This window comes from Pinus tabuliformis, chromosome X, assembly GCF_031772625.1.
Source record: "Pinus tabuliformis cultivar Carrire ecotype Pingquan chromosome X, CPIR1, whole genome shotgun sequence".
Taxonomy (NCBI): domain Eukaryota; kingdom Viridiplantae; phylum Streptophyta; class Pinopsida; order Pinales; family Pinaceae; genus Pinus; species Pinus tabuliformis.
The window spans coordinates 295,368,813-295,387,322 of NC_142308.1; the positions used below are offsets into that span (position 1 = coordinate 295,368,813).

Consider the following 18,510-nt stretch of genomic DNA (forward strand, 5'->3'; position numbering starts at 1 on the left):
GGCATGTTGGCTAAGATAGTCGAGTGGTTGAGGAGGGGTCGAGGGATCAAATCCCTCCCCTCCTTAATATGGCGTGTTAAGTTTTTTTTTGGTGCGGTAGTTGCATATATATTTTATATGGTTTGTAACCATTGCATTTTATGGTTTGTTTGTTGGTGTGATGTACACCACATGGGGCCGCTTGGTGGGGGCCGACCCACGTGGGCCGAGTGGGTTCAATCCCCACCAACTCCGCTTTAAATGCGATGGTGTATTAACGTATCAGATGGTTATACGTTGGGGCAAACAATAAAACCCATGCTATTGGGTATTGAATGCCCTCTAAGAGACAATATTTAATGCACTCTAAGAGCTTGATGGGACAGCCCTGTTCGTTCTCCCGGATACATACATGGACAATGTAAGATTCCTCCGCCTCCGCCTTGATCGCCATCGCCACCACCATTCCATAAGAACGCTGGCATTTACGATACATACGATACAGGATATACAATGTACGTATACGTACGCATTTAATTGGCGAATTTGAATTTTGAGTTTGAATGCGAAGCCCGCTCTCAAAATTTTAATTTCTATAGCTGTGACCGCCTGGAGGGTGCAGCAAAAGGCTGCCCGTCCTGCTCTCTGGAGGGTGCAACGAAATGCGGTCTGGTGGTGTCGGTGGCGATCATGGCGAAGGCCATGCCAAGGTCTCAAATCCTCAGCGCGGTGGTAGCACTACTTTTAAGATACTGGGGACTTCTCTGCACCAGTTGCACGAAGACGCTGAGCCGCAACAAGATATACAGCGGCTATTCTAGCAAGGGGGAGAGTAACTTCTTCTGTAATGGTGGTTACGAGCCCTACCTGTGGATACACAATTCCTCTCATGCTGCTAAATATTTCATCTCACCCACGGCAGCCAAACAACTATACATTAGTTTCGATAACCTTCGTGAATGCCTGGAGATGAAGATTTATCTGGATGGAGGGAACGATAGTTTCTCTGTACTCAAGATGCCCAGAATCCGCTGAGGTTCTATTTAAGTTTAACTATTGAGGTCAGGATATATATATCTATATACGCGGTGCAATATATTTTCATCGAACTTTTTCTTTGTTTAAATTTGTTGAGTTTGTTTCTTCTCAGCAACTTTGCTCAGTTACTTCCTACAGAGATCACACATTTTCATTTATTATGTCTTCTGTGTGCGTTTGCAGGTTTACATTTACAGGTAATGGCACGTAGTTATTTTATTGTGAATACCATTTATTTTCGGCTCTGCCAGAGAGGTTTACAATGGCATAGTCTCGGTTATGCTAGATAAGTTTACACTGCATAGTCTCGGTTTCAGAGGAAAAATTTAATCATTGCTTTGGAAAAACTGCTGAGCATACTGGAGCTTTCTACATATTTTTTCAAACATAAGAGAGAGAAAATACCGAGAGCCAGAAACAACTGCTATAGATCTTTGAAAGAAACTCTGGCGAAATGCGAAATTGTTTTGCTTTTTTTTAATGATGTCTGCTGCAACTTTTACAGGTTCATGGGTTCATAAGATGTCTAAGTTGGACCATTTGTAATTTTGCAAATGATTTTTAAAGTTTGAGTACTCGTGTTTTAATATATTCTGGAAATAGAATTGTTATATATCTATATATGTTTTGGTGGTAATGGTTGTGAAGAGGTTATATTTGATTTTAATTTTTTTAATGGTTATTTTAAAATTTGAATTAAATTTTATTTTTAATTGAAATGGAATTTTAAAATTATATAAAAATAGATTTAATATTATAAAATATTTTATTATAAGTTTTTTATATTTTATATTTTAAAATAATTTTTATTAAATGTATTGGATTTTTTTGGTTGAAATTTGGGTAAATAATTTTTTTTTGGTGAAATTTTGATTATTTGTTATTTAAAATTTATTTTTGACTATAAAAATTTAGCATTTTAACAATTTTAGTACATTTTGATTGGAAACAGTTCACAAATCAATATTATGATTCCAATAAATCTTTACTAGATTTTAAACTTTTTTCACTAAAAAAAATATACTCAAAAAACTTTTAAAACATATCATAAATTCAAACTAATTTAATTAACTTTAAAATATTAATTTTAAAATTTTAGTAATTTTTAATCCATTTAAATGTATGAACAACTAGTAAATAAAGAGAATTTTTGAAAATGAATTTTAAAGAGGATATTTATTGATTAAAAAAAAATACATAGCCAATCTGCGATTGAAAATTTTAAAAACAGGAGTCAAACGATAAATCAAATGCACAAAATTCTATTAAAAGCAGGTCCCAAGTAAATAGGCAAACCCAAAAACATATGATCAAGCATATATTAAGAAAATTCAAGTAGATATTCTTCATCAGAACATTAAAATTCCACACTCATATTTCAAGAGCTTCTAAAATTCCTAAATAGACACAATGGTTATGGATTCTACAACATAGAACCATCACAAATAAATTACTGGAACATGCATTCCATGTTCCACATTTGAATATCCTTTAAACTGTCATAGAAATCTCCTAGCTGGATTCTAGGAGATTTGCTAATTAATATTTTATTTATTTTCTCTACTCTCACTTTTTTTTAAATAGGTAGGCGTCATTTTTCTCTCTAGACTATATATCTTAGATCATGTATCTTTAACTTTTACATAAAATATGTCATTCTACTTCTAGTCACTCACCCAAATCAGAGTTTAATATTTTCTATCTAATCTTTCTAGACAAAAACTATCTTCAGAAAAAGACCATGTATCTTTAACTTTTACATAAAATATGTCATTCTACTTCTAGTGACTCACCCAAATCAGAATTTAATATTTTCTATCTAATCTTTCTAGAAAAAAACAATCTTCAAAAAAAGATCATGTATCTTTAACTTTTACATAAAATATGTCATTCTACTTCTAGTCACTCACCCAAATAAGGCCTCAGGACTGAGGGAGAAGGATCCTCTGGATTCCAAACTTAAAGACACTGGCGGGGATGCAGTTCCAAGGACTCACGCATTCTCACACTTTTTGGGCTCAACCAATCCTTCATAATTTTTTAAGCTCCACAACCCCAACCTCTTCCCTTAAGTCCTGATAACTGGAAAACACCTCTACTAGCTTCTTAAAACTAAACTTTGATGAGGCCTCTAGGGGTAATCCTAGCCTTGTTAGTTTTGGAGGGGTATTTAGAGATATCATGGACAAACTACTCACATTTATGTGGGAAATATAGGAAATGAAATTAATAATGTGGCGAAACTCTCATCCCTGGAGTAAGGTATAGTAATAGGCAAGCACTTTAACTATCAAAAATTGATCATTGACAGGAATTCTAAAATTGTTATCCTAATGATTAAAAATCCTACAAAATGGATCCAAGATCACTGTATTAACTATCAGGCGTTGAACAAGATCACTGTCCGGATTAGGTACCTGATCCCATGGATTGATGACCTTCTGAACCAACTGAAGGGGGCAAAATATTTCAGCAAGATCAACTTGAAATCAGGATATCACCAGGTACCAATCGAACCCTTCGATGTGTGGAAGACTACCTTCAAAGACAAGGAGGGTCTTTTCGAATGCTTGGTTATGCCTTTCGAGTTGACGAATGCTCCTGCAACCTTCATGAGGCTGATGGATGACATCTTGCGGCTATTCACCAATTCATTTGTCGTAGTATACTTGGATGACATCCTGATCTTCAACTAGAGTTGGGAAGAGCACCATCACCACATCCGAAAGGTTCTCCAAACACTGCAACAACACAAGCTATGTGCCAATTTGGAGAAATGCACTTTCGAGATGACCCAGGTTTAGTATCTGGGATACATTATTGATGAATGGGGGGTGCACGTGGATCCAGCCAAGATCCTAGTCATTCGGGATTGACCAGCTCCAACCACTCTGACAGAGCTCCGTAGCTTTTTGGGTCTTGCCAATTTCTACCGCAGGTTTGTATTGGGATTCTCTCATATCACTTGGCCCTTGAGTCAATTCACCAAGGGAGGAGAGAAAGAAAAATTATTTTGGTCTGAATCTCAACAAAAGGTGTTCACAGAGTTGAAACATTGCCTCTGCTCTGCACCAGTTCTACCAACTGAAGCACATGGAACTTCAGTTGCTGATATTCTTAATGACTTTGTTGATCATGAAACTGACAATGATAATGTGGTTGAAAAATATATTGTTACTATTTCACTAGGAAGCAACAATGACCAATTGACATTGCGAAGCCAAGTAACCCCACCATCATTGCTGGTAGAAGCCATATGAATATAAACAACATGGTGTCATAAGAACGAATGAAGAAAGCATGAACATGCCTTCACAACAAGTAGAATTAAACAACGAAATTGTTCATTTTTTATGGACAATAGATCAATGGAAGAAGATAGTGCACATAATGAGGAATCATATGAAGAGAATAATATAGTTCAATTAGTAGTCCCAGATATTGAGTGACAAGTGTCAACCAATGGTATGCATCATGCAGGGAATGAGAAGTTACTTAGTTGGTTACTAAAGCTACCAGTGGAGATAATGTCAATGAAAAAAAGAGTGGAACACTAGGTAGTCCTCGTTTGGGCCAAAGTTCACAGTTACTCACCTCATAAACTATATAGCCCTATTAGTTGAGTCTAAAAAAAAGAAACTTGACATTCAATAATTAAAATGGAAAAAGAAGGATTTAGTCAAGGAAAAGAAGGCAACAAGGATTGTTGCAGCACAACTTCGAGCAGAGGAAAGGCTTGAAAGAGAGAAAGTAAGGCAACAAAAGGACCATAAAAAACAAATAGAAAGGTAGGAAAAGAAGCAAGAAAGGCTCAAAAAATTCTTCAAAGAGAAAGAGGAATAACAATTGACAATGATGCAAGCACAATTAGTGAAACCAGGATGATGTCAACCACATATTGCCAAATTGCAGATAATACACGATTATTCCAATACCTCATAAAAATTCAAGTGCCTTAGTATCAGAATGGGGGTTGACACACTTGCTATATTCCTACTAGTGCAGGTGTCAATCCTATGTATGCTTATCAAGCAAGGAACTCAAAAAGTTTGCGCACTGAAGATTTTGGAGGCCATCTAGACTAGGGGTGTGATATTTTTTTTGTTGTAACCACATTATGATGTGGATTTTGGATGGATTGCCTCTTTTTCTTGTCACATGAGGATTTTGGCTTATAATCTAGGTCAGTTTATTCCATATTGTTTGCAACATTGTAATCAAAAGCCATTTTAGAAGCAACATTCATAGTCTATTTGAATGGAGAAATCCTAGCTTGGAATTAAAATGGAGCTTTTGTTCTGCCATTACATACCAAATTATCCACAACATCACATTTTTCTCCAGGTTGCTAAATAAATGACAAATGAGAGAATAACGGTATCATGAAAAACTTAATTTTTATAATTTGAAAACTCCATAAAACAGTGAACAACAACAATAAACAATTTAGGTCAATGCAAACATCATGACTCCATTTATTTTGGTGGTCATTTTCAACCTCCTAATTTCTCCCTCACTATTACAATTGAAAATGCATTCAATTCCATTTGACAATGCTTATGGGGGATAGCTTTGATTCCCTTGTGATTGGGTTAATTATAAACATCTTGAGTCCATTGAATAAAAAAAGAATTCTTTAATCAAACAAATTCACAGCTGTCCTGTTATGACCAAAGAAGAAATTGTGAGGAAAATGTAGTGGACGACTAATTTAATTCAATTTTGTTGATGTGTCATGACTACATTGGATCAAACAAATTCAACATTTTTTAATCAAACAAACTTAGAATTGCCTTGTTATGACCAGAGAAGAAAATGAAATCAAAACAAAGTGGATGACAAGAAAGAATACCACACAAACTATTAAAAAACTTGATTTTCCATGAATCCATTGAATCAAACAGATTCAAAACTCTTTAATCAAACAAATTCACAATTGTCTTGTTATGAATAGAGAACAAATGGTGGAACAAACATAATGGATGACAAGAAAGAATCCTAGAAGCATCTTGGCATGTTGAAAAGTCTCAAACGCAAAATGGAACTCATCCTCAACTTCCTCAATATTACAAATTAAGAAAAATTGTTTATCCCAAGGTGTTTTTAACTCCACAACTCATGTCATTACTTATTAGTCAACTGAAACATATATCATCATTCAAAATCGAGACAAACAAGTGGATTAAATATGAGTATCAAGTGTAGATTAAATTGTTGAGAAAACTACAACCTAATTGGAGCTAAACCTTATATGTATAACTTTCTATATTTTTAGGCATAAGTTAATTGTAAGGAGGTTTAATATCAAGGCCCCTCTCTAAGGATGATTTTTCAAATACAAGCCTTCAACAAGGAGATAGAAACTATGAAGTTGCCAAACAATTGTGAGGCTTTTTCTTAACGTATTTGATGATTATGGCTCAAACCGAATCAAAATGAGATTTATGTAAATGAAAATTGAGAAAAGCGACTATACTTCACCCTTTTGTTTGCAAAAAGAAAAAATACCTTACTTCCATTACTTAAAACAAAAGAGGTTACAAGTAGCATAGATCGGATCATCAACAACAAAGAGATCAATGTCCAACTTAAGTCTTTCTTCCAGGGCAGAATTCACCTAGAAACATAGATAACAAAAAAAAACATTGTTCACAAAAATTGAAAACAAATTAGACCAAATTATAGTGTAATTTGCAATGTCCAAGGTACCCCAAGGAGTGGCTCAAAACTGTTGAAAGACCAAGTCATAAATTCTAGAATGGACAAGAGATATTCAGCCGGGAGGCCTGCGAGTTACCCATGTTATATCTCCTCTCATTTGTCTCATTGAGTTCTTTCAAATCAATCGCTCTGCACAACACACCAAGATATTGCAGCATGGATCTTCAGAAAGTCTAATACCTCTAATATGAAGGTTGGGGCAGAGGTCATTATTGAGGCATAGCTAGCCATATTGCAATGCATATTTATATATGTGGATAAAATATAAGAAATCGAAAAATATGGCAAAAAAGACTACCCTCACTGAACTATAAGAAACACAAGATGACAGACGAAGGTGAACCCCAAAATCTTCCTAGTGAGATGGAAGTAATCATAGAATGTGCAATGGATTAGGGCCCAATTACTAACTTCGGGTGGGGGATTTGACAACTTTTGAAAGATCAAATGAACAAACTTGAGAAATATGTAAACCCTCAAAGAAGTAGCGCTTTTATATCTTTATTTTATGCCCAAGGCGCGGTTAGGGCCATGGAATGTCGACAAAGAAGGTTTTCAGGATCAAAATGACTTATTCTCTTTGGTAGTCAGACTCAAAAGATGAGGGTTCCTCAAATTTACGATGACCCACAAAAAAAAACCCCGCAAAAGATAGAGTGAACCTCAAGCATAAAACCCTCGAAAAATTACAGTGAACCCCATTCAAAAAAACCCTGCAAAATTTATAGTGAACCCAAGAAAAAATCACAGTGAACCCTAAGCATAAAAACAAGGAAATATTTACAATGAACGTCGAGCAAAATTTACAGTGAACCCTATGTAAAATTTATAGTGAACCGTAAACATAAAAACACCAAAGAGCACAAACTTCCCATGGTTTAAATGTGTTTAAAAACACAGAGTTAGCAACTAGTAGGAATGTAATCCTACCAGGAAGTCATCGACGAAGCCACCAAGCTACACAAACCATGTTGCATCAGTGTTGAAGACCTCAATCCTTCACGACACCTCATCTGCGAACCCAACCATGCTCACTTGTCACAAAAATCGCAAAGGTGTTAAAAATAAGTGCAAATAAACTAGTGAAAATGCCAGAAAAATTCACAAGCAAGAGAACTTAACCTCGAAAAAACCCACTAGAGTGCGAAAACCCCGTGTCCACCATGTCCATTGTTGAGCTAATGGAAATTCGGGGCTCGGTCGACAATGAACGACTGTACCAAGCACTAGTGTACCACAACCACGAAGCAACGAGACATAAAAAATGAAGCCTTGAATCACAACCTTCAAACCCATGAATACCCCACAAATTTGCTTCTCTGAGCACACAAACCACTTCTCTCAGCAATGAAACCAGTCGAGTGCAATCACCGAGTGTATGCTGACCAACATCAGGCATTGATCGAACAACAATGGGGTAGAAGAACACCCACACACTGACCCCAAGCAAAATGACACAGCCTTCCAAATGCAATAAACGCTAAACCCTAAAAGAGAAGGAAAAACACGAGAAATGAGGCAGGTGTTAATTCCCCAACTACCACGACAAGTGAGACGATGTGTTAGACACGTGTCGTACAATCGATTCAATACTGAGATGTCATGGCAGAAAAAAACATGCAACAATTGATGTCCCTCCCCTAGTTTTTTTCCTAATGCAACTCTTTTCAGACTCGCCTACTCTTTTTTCAAAATTTGAAAAATAATTGAATTTAAAAAAAATTACTAAAAAAATGAAAAATTAGCAGTAATAGCATGGTTGATGGGATTTGAGCGCACGTATCTGGTCACAACGTCGAACTCTCCCCACTAAAGCAACGATGAAGCACTATACTTTAATTGGTCTGTATGTTTATAAAATGAATAACTAATTAAAATTGTACGTGTGTCACCAAAATGGGCTTAGCGTGACATCAATGGGTGAAAGTACACCATAATTCATTTATGAATCATAGTGGTAGTAAAGGTATTATTAAAAACATTGGCTGTATTTTTGTAATTTTTTTTTATTTATTTTTTAAATAGAAAGAGAATTTTTATTTATTTATTTATTTTAATGGTGTAATTTGTAAAATTTATAAATGAGATTATAGGACTCTCTTTTTTACATTCTATGGGTATTTGGAGAAGCCTAAATGCATATATTTAAGATACACTTGCTTGAAGATAACAAGTTTCTATATGTAGACTGGGCAGAAAACCAAGAAATTTTCTACAAGGGTTTACTAGTTGGAGGATATGTGGAAAAAAAATTAGTAGGTTTTTCTAATAGGGAAAAATGTGGTACCGAAGTTTATGTTGTTTTGAAGCCTGGAGATTTTTATCTCTTGGAAGAATGGTGTTAGAACAAAAATAATAGAGTAGAGTTTTTAGTTTTTTTGGTGGTTTTATTTTGTGCAAGGTGACTTGGAATTGCTTCTATATTAGAGTAGGGTTTTTAGTTCTTTTGGTAGTTTTATTTTGTGCAAGGTGACTTGGAATTGCTTCTATGGACATTTTCAGAGATTTCAAAGTGATTATAGATTGGGTAATGAAGACATCAACATTTGGACTACCAATGCTCATAAACTAGATGCATTGGATAAGATCAATGCTAAAAAAATTCAATTTGTCATTTTCTCATATCTATAGGGAACATAATTATATAGCAGATTCTGTATAGAAATATGCAACAAGTCACCCATGAAGATATATTTCTCTGCATTTTTCAATGGATCTAGTCATGGTTTTGAGCATAAATATTGTTTAGCCACTTTGTGTTTTTTTCATGATTTAGCCACAACCATGTAGTTTTCTCTGCTATTTTTTTTTTGAAGATTGTTTTTGTCTAGAAAGATTAGATAGAAAATATTAAATTCTGATTTGGGTGAGTGACTAGAAGTAGAATGACATATTTTATGTAAAAGTTAAAGATACATGATCTTTTTCTGAAGATAGTTTTTGTCTAGAAAGATTAGATAGAAAATATTAAATTCTGATTTGGGTGAGTGACTAGAAGTAGAATGACATATTTTATGTAAAAGTTAAAGATACATGATCTAAGATATATAGTCTAGAGAGAAAAATGATGCCTACCTATTTAAAAAAAAGTGATAGTAGAGAAAATAAAAAAAATATTAATTAGCAAATCTCTAGAATCCAGCTAGGAGATTTCTATGACAATCCAGCTAGGAGATTTCTATGACAGTTTAAAGGATATTCAAATGTGGAACATGGAATCCATGTTCCAGTAATTTATCGTGATGGTTCTATGTTGTAGAATCCATCTGAACCATAGTGTCTATTTAGGAATTTTAGAAGCTCTTGAAATATGAGTGTGGAATTTTAATGTTCTGATGAAGAATATCTACTTGAATTTTCTTAATATATGCTTGATCATATGTTTTTGGGTTTGCCTATTTACTTGGGACTGCTTTTAATAGAATTTTGTGCATTTGATTTATTGGCTCCTGGTTTTTAAAATTTTCAATCTTAGATTGGCTATGTATTTTTTTTAAATCAATAAATATCCTCTGTAAAATTCATTTTCAAAAATTCTCTTTATTTACTAGTTGTTCATACATTTAAATGGATTGAAAATTACTAAAATTTTAAAATTAATATTTTAAAGTTAATTAATTTAGTTTGAATTTATGATATGTTTTAAAAGTTTTTTGAGTATATTTTTTTTAGTGAAAAAGGTTTAAAATCTATTAAAGATTTATTGGAATCATAATATTGATTTGTGAACTGTTTCCAATCAAAATGTACTAAAATTATTAAAATGCTAAATTTTTATAGTCAAAAATAATTTTTAAATAACAAATAATCAAAATTTCACCCAAAAAAATTTATTTACACAAATTTCAACCACAAAAATCCAATACATTTAATAAAAGTTATTTTAAAATATAAAATTGAAAAAAACTTATAATAAAATATTTTATAATATTAAATCTATTTTTATATAATTTTAAAATTCCATTTCAATTAAAAAAAAATTACATTCAAATTTTAAAATAACCATTAAAAAAATTAAAATGAAATATAGCCTCTCACAACCATTACGACCAAAACATATATAGATATATAAAAGTTTTAGCAGACATCATTTAAGAAAAAGCAAAACAATTCTTATGTTTGAAAAAATATGTAGAAAGCTCCAGTATGCTCAGCAGTTTTGCCAAAGCAATGATTAAATTTTTCCTCTGAAACCGAGACTATGCAATGTAAACTTATCTAGCATAACCGAGACTATGCCATTGTAAACCTCTCTAGCAGAGCAGAAAATAAATGGTATTCACAATAAAATAACTACGTGCCATTACCTGTAAATGTAAACCTGCAAACGCACACAGAAGACATAATAAATGAAAATGTGTGATCTCTGTAGGAAGTAACTGAGCAAAGTTGCTGAGAAGAAACAAATTTAAACAAAGAAAAAGTTCGATGAAAATATATTGCACTGCGTATATAGATATATATTCTGACCTCAATAGTTAAACTTAAAGAGAACCTCAGCGGATTCTGGGCATCTTGAGTACAGAGAAACTACCGTTCCCTCCATCCAGATAAATCTTCATCTCCAGGCATTCATGAATGTTATCGAAACTAATGTATAGTTGTTTGGCTGCCGTGGGTGAGATGAAATATTTAGCAGCATGAGAGGAATTGTGTATCCACAGGTAGGGCTCGTAACCACCATTACAGAAGAAGTTGCTCTCCCCCTTGCTAGAATAGCTGCTGTATATCTTGTTGAGGCTCAGCGTCTTCGTGCAACTGGTGCAGAGAAGTCCCCAGTATCTCAAAAGCAGTGCTACCACCGCGCTGAGGATTTGAGACCTTGGCATCGCCTTCGCCATGATCGCCACCGACACCACCAGATCGCATTTCGTTGCACCCTCCAGAGAGCAGGACGGCCAGCCTTTTGCTGCACCCTCCAGGCGGTCACAGCTATAGAAATTAAAATTTTGAGAGCGGGCTTCGCATTCAAACTCAAAATTCAAATTCGCCAATTAAATGCGTACGTATGTGTACATTGTATATCCTGTATCGTATGTATCGTATATGCCAGCGTTCTTATGGAATGGTGGTGGCGGTGGCGATCAAGGCGGAGGCGGAGGAATCTTACATTGTCCATGTATGTCAGGGCTGTCCCGTCAATCTCTTAGAGTGCATTAACCCAATAGCATGGGATTTATTGTTTTCCATACGTTGGAGGGTGGTTAAGTTTTAAATACAGGGGCATATGGTTATGTCATAATCATATTTATAATAACCATATCAATACTTTTAATAACCATATTTGCTTTCACTTTTCGTTAAGTTATTTTTGGTTTGTGTCATATGGAATCACATTAATTTATATATGATTTTTGTTATATGGTTATTAATAACCATTTTCCATATTGTAAAATGATTTTTGTCCCTTTTTTATGATATTTTAATATTATTTATTTTTGTCTTTTATGCAAGGTTAGGAGACCAATCCTAGCGTGTCATGTGTCGATATTTTAGTGGTTATTCAGTCACCACATAAACTTAGTGGGTCCCACCTGCTCACTGGGATGCCATGTGGCACACTGTGGGCTTTGTTTTTCCTTTGTTATGTCAAAATTTGAAGAGATCTATCTTTCGCATACGATATCAGTTTGACGAACCGTTCACACCGTTATGATCAAGACGACAAGATCTATGCTCTAGTCCTAGTTCAATAACATTTCAATCACTTTGATTTTTGACCCTTTTTGAGTCCTCTTGGAATTATGCATGTGTTTGGAGCCCCCTGGATCAATCCTCCCCACTGAGGAGCTTTTGATCCTATAAAAGCATGAAAAATTATCTGCGACTTCTCTGTACCTTTTTTGAACTTACAAGTATCTGATATGTAACCCTTCCTTCTATTTCACCTTTTTCCTTCGGAGCCATAAGCGATGAGCCACACCTGCCACCGTTTGCAAACCTATTGTACAATTCTGAAAATTACATGCTTAACTTACAAAATCAACTAATGACCCAAGCATCCTATACTTGCCACGAGTTTATAACACATACTCAGTGGTCAAGTTTACATCAAGATGGAAACAATACCCCAGCTATGAAATCAAGGCCAGCATTTCATTGTTGCTTCAACAAGTGATGGAAAACACATCATCACTGCGACACATGATTTACAAAAAATAAGGCCAAACATTATTGTTTCTTTGACAAGTGATGGAAACACAACATCACTTTCAAAGTTCAAAATGCAACTCAAAATAAGACCAAACATCATTGTTGCTTAACAAGTGATGGAATACACATCATCACTTTTACATTTTAAAATGCAACAAATGATTTACAAAAGCACGACCATGACAAGATAACATATTTGGAAACCATTTTTCACTTATCAATGTGAATGGGTCATCCCCATGTGGTAGTTTTTCTTGTTGAACAACTGTTTCACCTGGTTCATGCATCGACACTTTGTCTTTAAGGCACTGCTCTGGATGGAGCCTCCAACAAGTGGTTCTTTGATGGCCACCTCTATTACAATCACTGCAATAGATCTCCTTCCTCCAAATCTGCTTTACCTTCTTCTTTGCCTACTGTTGAGAGGGTTTTTCACGCCTCATCCTTTTGTGTGCTACTATTCTTTTCCAACATTTAACAAATGTATGGTTATGTAATCCACAAAATGTACATGTTTTTCAATGCCTTGATTTATGTCCATCATTAACATCATGATTATAATTGAAATGAACATTCGAATATCGAGACTGGTTATACCTTTCCTTGTTGTCTCTGGTGTCATTATGGTGATGAGATCTTGCCTCAGCTCTTTCCCTACAATGGGCACTGACATGGGATGATGGGGATGTGTTCCCATCATTCTCTTTCCTCGATGATTTCGACGATGTCTCGGAAGAATCTGAAACCTTCGAGCATTCTCCTTCGATGTATCCCAAGCTTGCAAATCAAGGTCTCTGTACAACCTCCAATGGTTGAGTTATACCTTGGTTATTAACACCAAGTTCCTTTTCCTCCTTATACTTCATCCTAGTAAGGAGCCTCATGTTTGTCCCTATAATTGGTATCTCCACATTTCCAACAGAAATCATACTATGTGAAGATGAAACTGAAGGGAAATCAACATCTTTTACATCCACTCTTGAGTTGGAAAGAACTGATGAGGGCTTCTCATCATCTGTTGTTGGTGGTTCGCTATATGTCCTAGCGCATTCCTCAACTTCCTTCTTGACATACCCAAGTCCTGCCTGACAGGGTAATTCCTCTACTTTGATGGGGTTGATAATGCCTTAGCCATTAACGCCCAAGCCTTTTCCTTCATACCCCATTTTCTTTAACAGTTTGGAGCCAATTCCTGTGGTATGATTTTCAAAATCAGCGAAATCATTATCAAGAAACATACATGAAGATGGAGAATTACTTTTTACCTCACATGGATCATGCTACAGCTTTTCCAAGGCCTCGTCCTTAGCTTGCAACTGACGTAGAAAACTATGTCTCTCCTCTTTCTCTTCATGTAGAAGCATCTTCAATTCAACGTTATCTGTTTGAAGATTTTGGTTCTTGTGCTTCAATTCTTCCAGGGCCTCTTCCGTGGCTCGCAACTGAAACTGCAATCACTCCTTTTCCTCTGTCTCTTTTTGTAGAGCTTCATGCATTATTTCCACCCTTTGGGAAATTTTGAGCATGGTCTCGTACATCGTTTTTTCATCCTTTGTCGTTGCATGTTCCATTGTTCACGCTTGCAATTCACATCCACGCAAAGACTACTTTGATACCAAACTTGATCCGAGTTGACTCAACTCCCGTATATAACCAAGATCTTTTACTTTCGTGATGTTGTTAGAATTGCATTTAAAATAGCATAAGTGAACATATATGCATGTTGTAAAGAAAAAGGAACTTGACAAGAATCAACAACATAAAACACAAGACGTTGATAACGGAGTTCGTCTAGGAGGGACTAAGTCTACAGGCCCCAGTGTCAAGATGGTGTAGGCCACTGCATTAAGTGTTGTCAACAATGATGATGTACATAGGTGGTGACATCACTATCCTACACGGAAAATTCCCTCACGCAGGAGTGGCTCCACGAGATGCTTCGCTACAGGAACTCTCACGCACAAAAATACTCCTATTAGTATGACATAAACTCATGCATGATGATAATGAGCATCTCGCCAACATGGCATCAAAGTGATCTCAATGCAAACATAAATGGCGACACATGAGTATTCCGTCAACACGACGACAAAGGGATCTCAAACAAAACATGATGAATCATGACAACAAGTACATCCCACAGATGATTTGGGTCACATCAAACAAGAATCATGAACCAAGGAAGAAATCCAGATCCCACATCAAACATCAAACATGGATCTATGCAGCACAATGCATCTCATAGCAAAAGAAGTACATGAACACACTACATATACCTCACATCCTGGGGCCATCTGAAGAAAAGGATGTCAAACTGCTGAAGCTGACCATACCATCAATCTTGTGGTGTTGGATCTCATGGAAATGACTGCTCGCACATTGAATACTGACACCTGCACTCCATTTTGAAAAGTGGCCGAAAAATAGAATGCTCAAATGGAAAACTTGATTGCACCATCAGATTCGTGGCGACTAATAGTGCAGAATCGATTGTGAAATTTTTAAATTTTGAATTCTGACAAAGTGAAAATCTAGGGCTACATGAATCTTTTAGATTCCCCTACATTCCTCGAAGATTCCCTCCTCTGGGTCATCTAAAGATCTGCTGCTTAGATCAAAATTCTAACTGCGCCATCAGGTTTGTGTTGCTGAGAGGTGTAGGATTGACATAAAGTTTGTCTGATTTGGATACTGACAAAATTTTTCCCTCTTGAGAATTTGGCTCAATCATGGTTCCCCCTGCTCTTTCCCCAGACTCATGGTTTCACTTGCAATAAAAACACCGTCTCAATTTTCGTGCTCTCCTTCGCCTCCGTGCAATGAAGAAATTAGTGTTTATAACCTATTTCGGGTGGATGTTCCAAGAGAAGTCGTTGGCATGTTGGATAAGATTGTCGAGGGGTTGAGGAGGGGTCGAGGGATCAAATCCCGCCCTTCCTTAATATGGCGTGTTAAGTTCTTTTTTGGGTGCGGTAGTTGCATATGTACTTTATATGGTTTGTAACAATTGCATTTTACGGTTTGTTTGTTGGTGTGATGTACACCACATGGGGCCGCACGGTGGGGGCCGACCCACATGGGCCGAGGGCAAGTGCTATTTCATGGACTATAGCATAGTAAATGCTCTCTTAACAGAGTCTAAGGACAGTCTTGGGAGACGGGTTCTGACATCGGCTATGGCTGTCAAACCGTGTGCATCCTTTCCCGACGAACAGATTCTGATCGATGTCTCTGTATGTATTCGCATTCATCCACCATGACTTATGCATCCATGATGGATCCCAGAAATTGCGTTGATAGTACGCCATGCTTTGATAGGTTATGGCATGGAGCATACATGATTGTATACGCTCAAGTTTTTAAATTATGCGCGGGGTAATGAAATTCAAATTTGAATTCATTCTGGAAAATCAACCCCGCCGGGTATTCCTGTGTACATGACCAAAATACCCTGTGCTTCGTATAGCTTGAATGTGATCGCCGAGGACGGGAACCCGAAGGGAGGAGCCGCCAGCTCCTCAGCGGTTATGTCCTGCTTACGCAATTTAGAAGGGTTTAAGGCATGGGCACAACACGCTGGGGTGAAGACAGAGAAAAAAATGGCCGGAACTTTCATATCCGCAGCAGCTCTCTGCGCCCAATATTGCGCGAAGTCGTGGACGAGATAATCCGGCGAGAGCTTCTCCAAAAGACTTTCGAAGGGCTTCTCCATGCCGTCCATGGCTTTCTTCAGCGGAAACGCCATTTCTGGCGGGATGTCCGCTGTACATTCCGCGCCGAGAGTCAGTCCCTCTGTGGGCGGTAACGGCAGTTCCAGCAGATCGATCTGGCCTGGCCAGTCCTGATGCTGTAATGACGGCCTGATTCTGGAAATGTTAAGAGGCGTGGAGAGAAATGAGACTTTGTGGCCGTGGATTGCGAGGGCCTTGGAGAGCTGTAAGAAAGGATTTATGTGGCCCTGCGCCAACCATGGAAATACCAGAAAGTGAAGCTTCTTGATTCCATTATTGTGACCGTCCATCGTAAAGCTCCCAATCTGGAATGGTGTTACACAGAGATGCAATCCATGGTTCGTCAATCATGGATTATATAGAGAAAATTGCACAGCTACCATTCTAAGCTTCAAGATGCATGGCATTATTGTGCTGCCGATGGGAGATTTATTGTAATTGTTTAGGCATAAAAAATATTTTCATCTTTGTATAATTATAATTATAAATATTTTCACGTTTTAATACTTGTAAAAAATTATAGACATAAAGTTGTAATTATTTTAGAAGATATTAATTAACTTTTTTATATTATTGTTTAGAAAAAAAAATCCATTAAAGCACTTCTTGTTGTTCTAGAAGATATTAACTTTTATATTATTGTTTAGGATAATCTTAATAATAAATATATTAATGTATTTTATACCCTCATTTATATATATTTATATATAAAGATAAGCATGAGTAATAATAATATTTTTATTTTAATGGTATGATTGATATGAATTAAAGCTAAGCAATAGAGGGAGAAGAATCAATCCACTTAAGAGATGACGTAATTGGTATTTGGTTGGTGAGTATAAACTAGTTCCACTTTGCTTATTTTCAATGTAGAGTGTGAAGTAAACTTAAATTGCGCGTACTAAATGACAAAATATTTTCTATACATGACATTAATAGCTAATATTTTACTAAGCTTTTTAAAGAAGTATACAAAGAAAATTGCATCACGTTATTATTTTGTGGAAGGTTGCCCACAACTACCATTCTTCCTTAGCCTTTGAGTCGCATGGTATTATTTTGTGGAAAATGGCCCATAGCTTTGAGTCGCATGGCATTATTATGCTATGGAAGGGAGATATTTTCTAATTGTTAGGAAATATTTTGTAATAGTTTAGGAGTAAAAATAAAATATTTTTATAGAAATATTTTAATCTTTCTATAGTTTATGAATTTAATTTTTGAATATTCAAGGAAATATTTTTCATATAAAATAATATTTAATATTAATTAAATAAAATTAATTATTTATATCTTTGAGTATAAATGTTTTTGGAATTATAATTTAATAATTAAATAAATGGTATAAATTTAATTTTTGAAATATTTTAAAATGTTTTTAGTAGCCCTAGATTAAAAGTTTATATTAATTTATTTTAAAATATTATTAGTAGTTATAGATTAAAGATTTATATTAATTTTAAGAGTAGTTATGTCTTTTCTATTTTTAATTAAATTTATTAATTTAAAACAAATTAATATGAAATGAGTTACAATTTTTTAGGCATGTAGTATTGATAAACTATGTATTGACATATGATATTGTAACAAAGCCTATTTACAAGTTAAGGATATTTATGGTTAAATGTGAATGAATTTCCATGATTAAGAATCTTATTACATGTTTTTAAAATGTATATATGATTAATTAATATTTTAATTCTTTTTATAGTTAATTATAATAATAATAACCTAAAATAAAGTTATAACTTATTCTTATACCAGCTTAAATTTATCTTAACTCCATTTACCAAGTTTTGAGAGTCCTCTCAGTGCTTGGTAGATTGGGAGTGAAGATCGATCTAGACTTGTTTCATTATTAATTATAATTATAATTACAAATATAAAT

General features: G+C 35.3%; 1 protein-coding gene across 1 annotated transcript; it reads right to left on the reverse strand.

The window, feature by feature from the left end:
- Positions 1–16,273: 16,273 nt before the first annotated feature.
- LOC149139563 (UDP-glycosyltransferase 91D1-like) lies at positions 16,274–17,032 on the reverse strand. Its single transcript, XM_089449858.1, has one exon. It carries the CDS (start codon positions 16,910–16,912, stop codon positions 16,289–16,291), a length of 624 nt encoding a protein of 207 aa, XP_089305984.1. The 5' UTR covers positions 16,913–17,032; the 3' UTR covers positions 16,274–16,288.
- Positions 17,033–18,510: the final 1,478 nt, after the last annotated feature.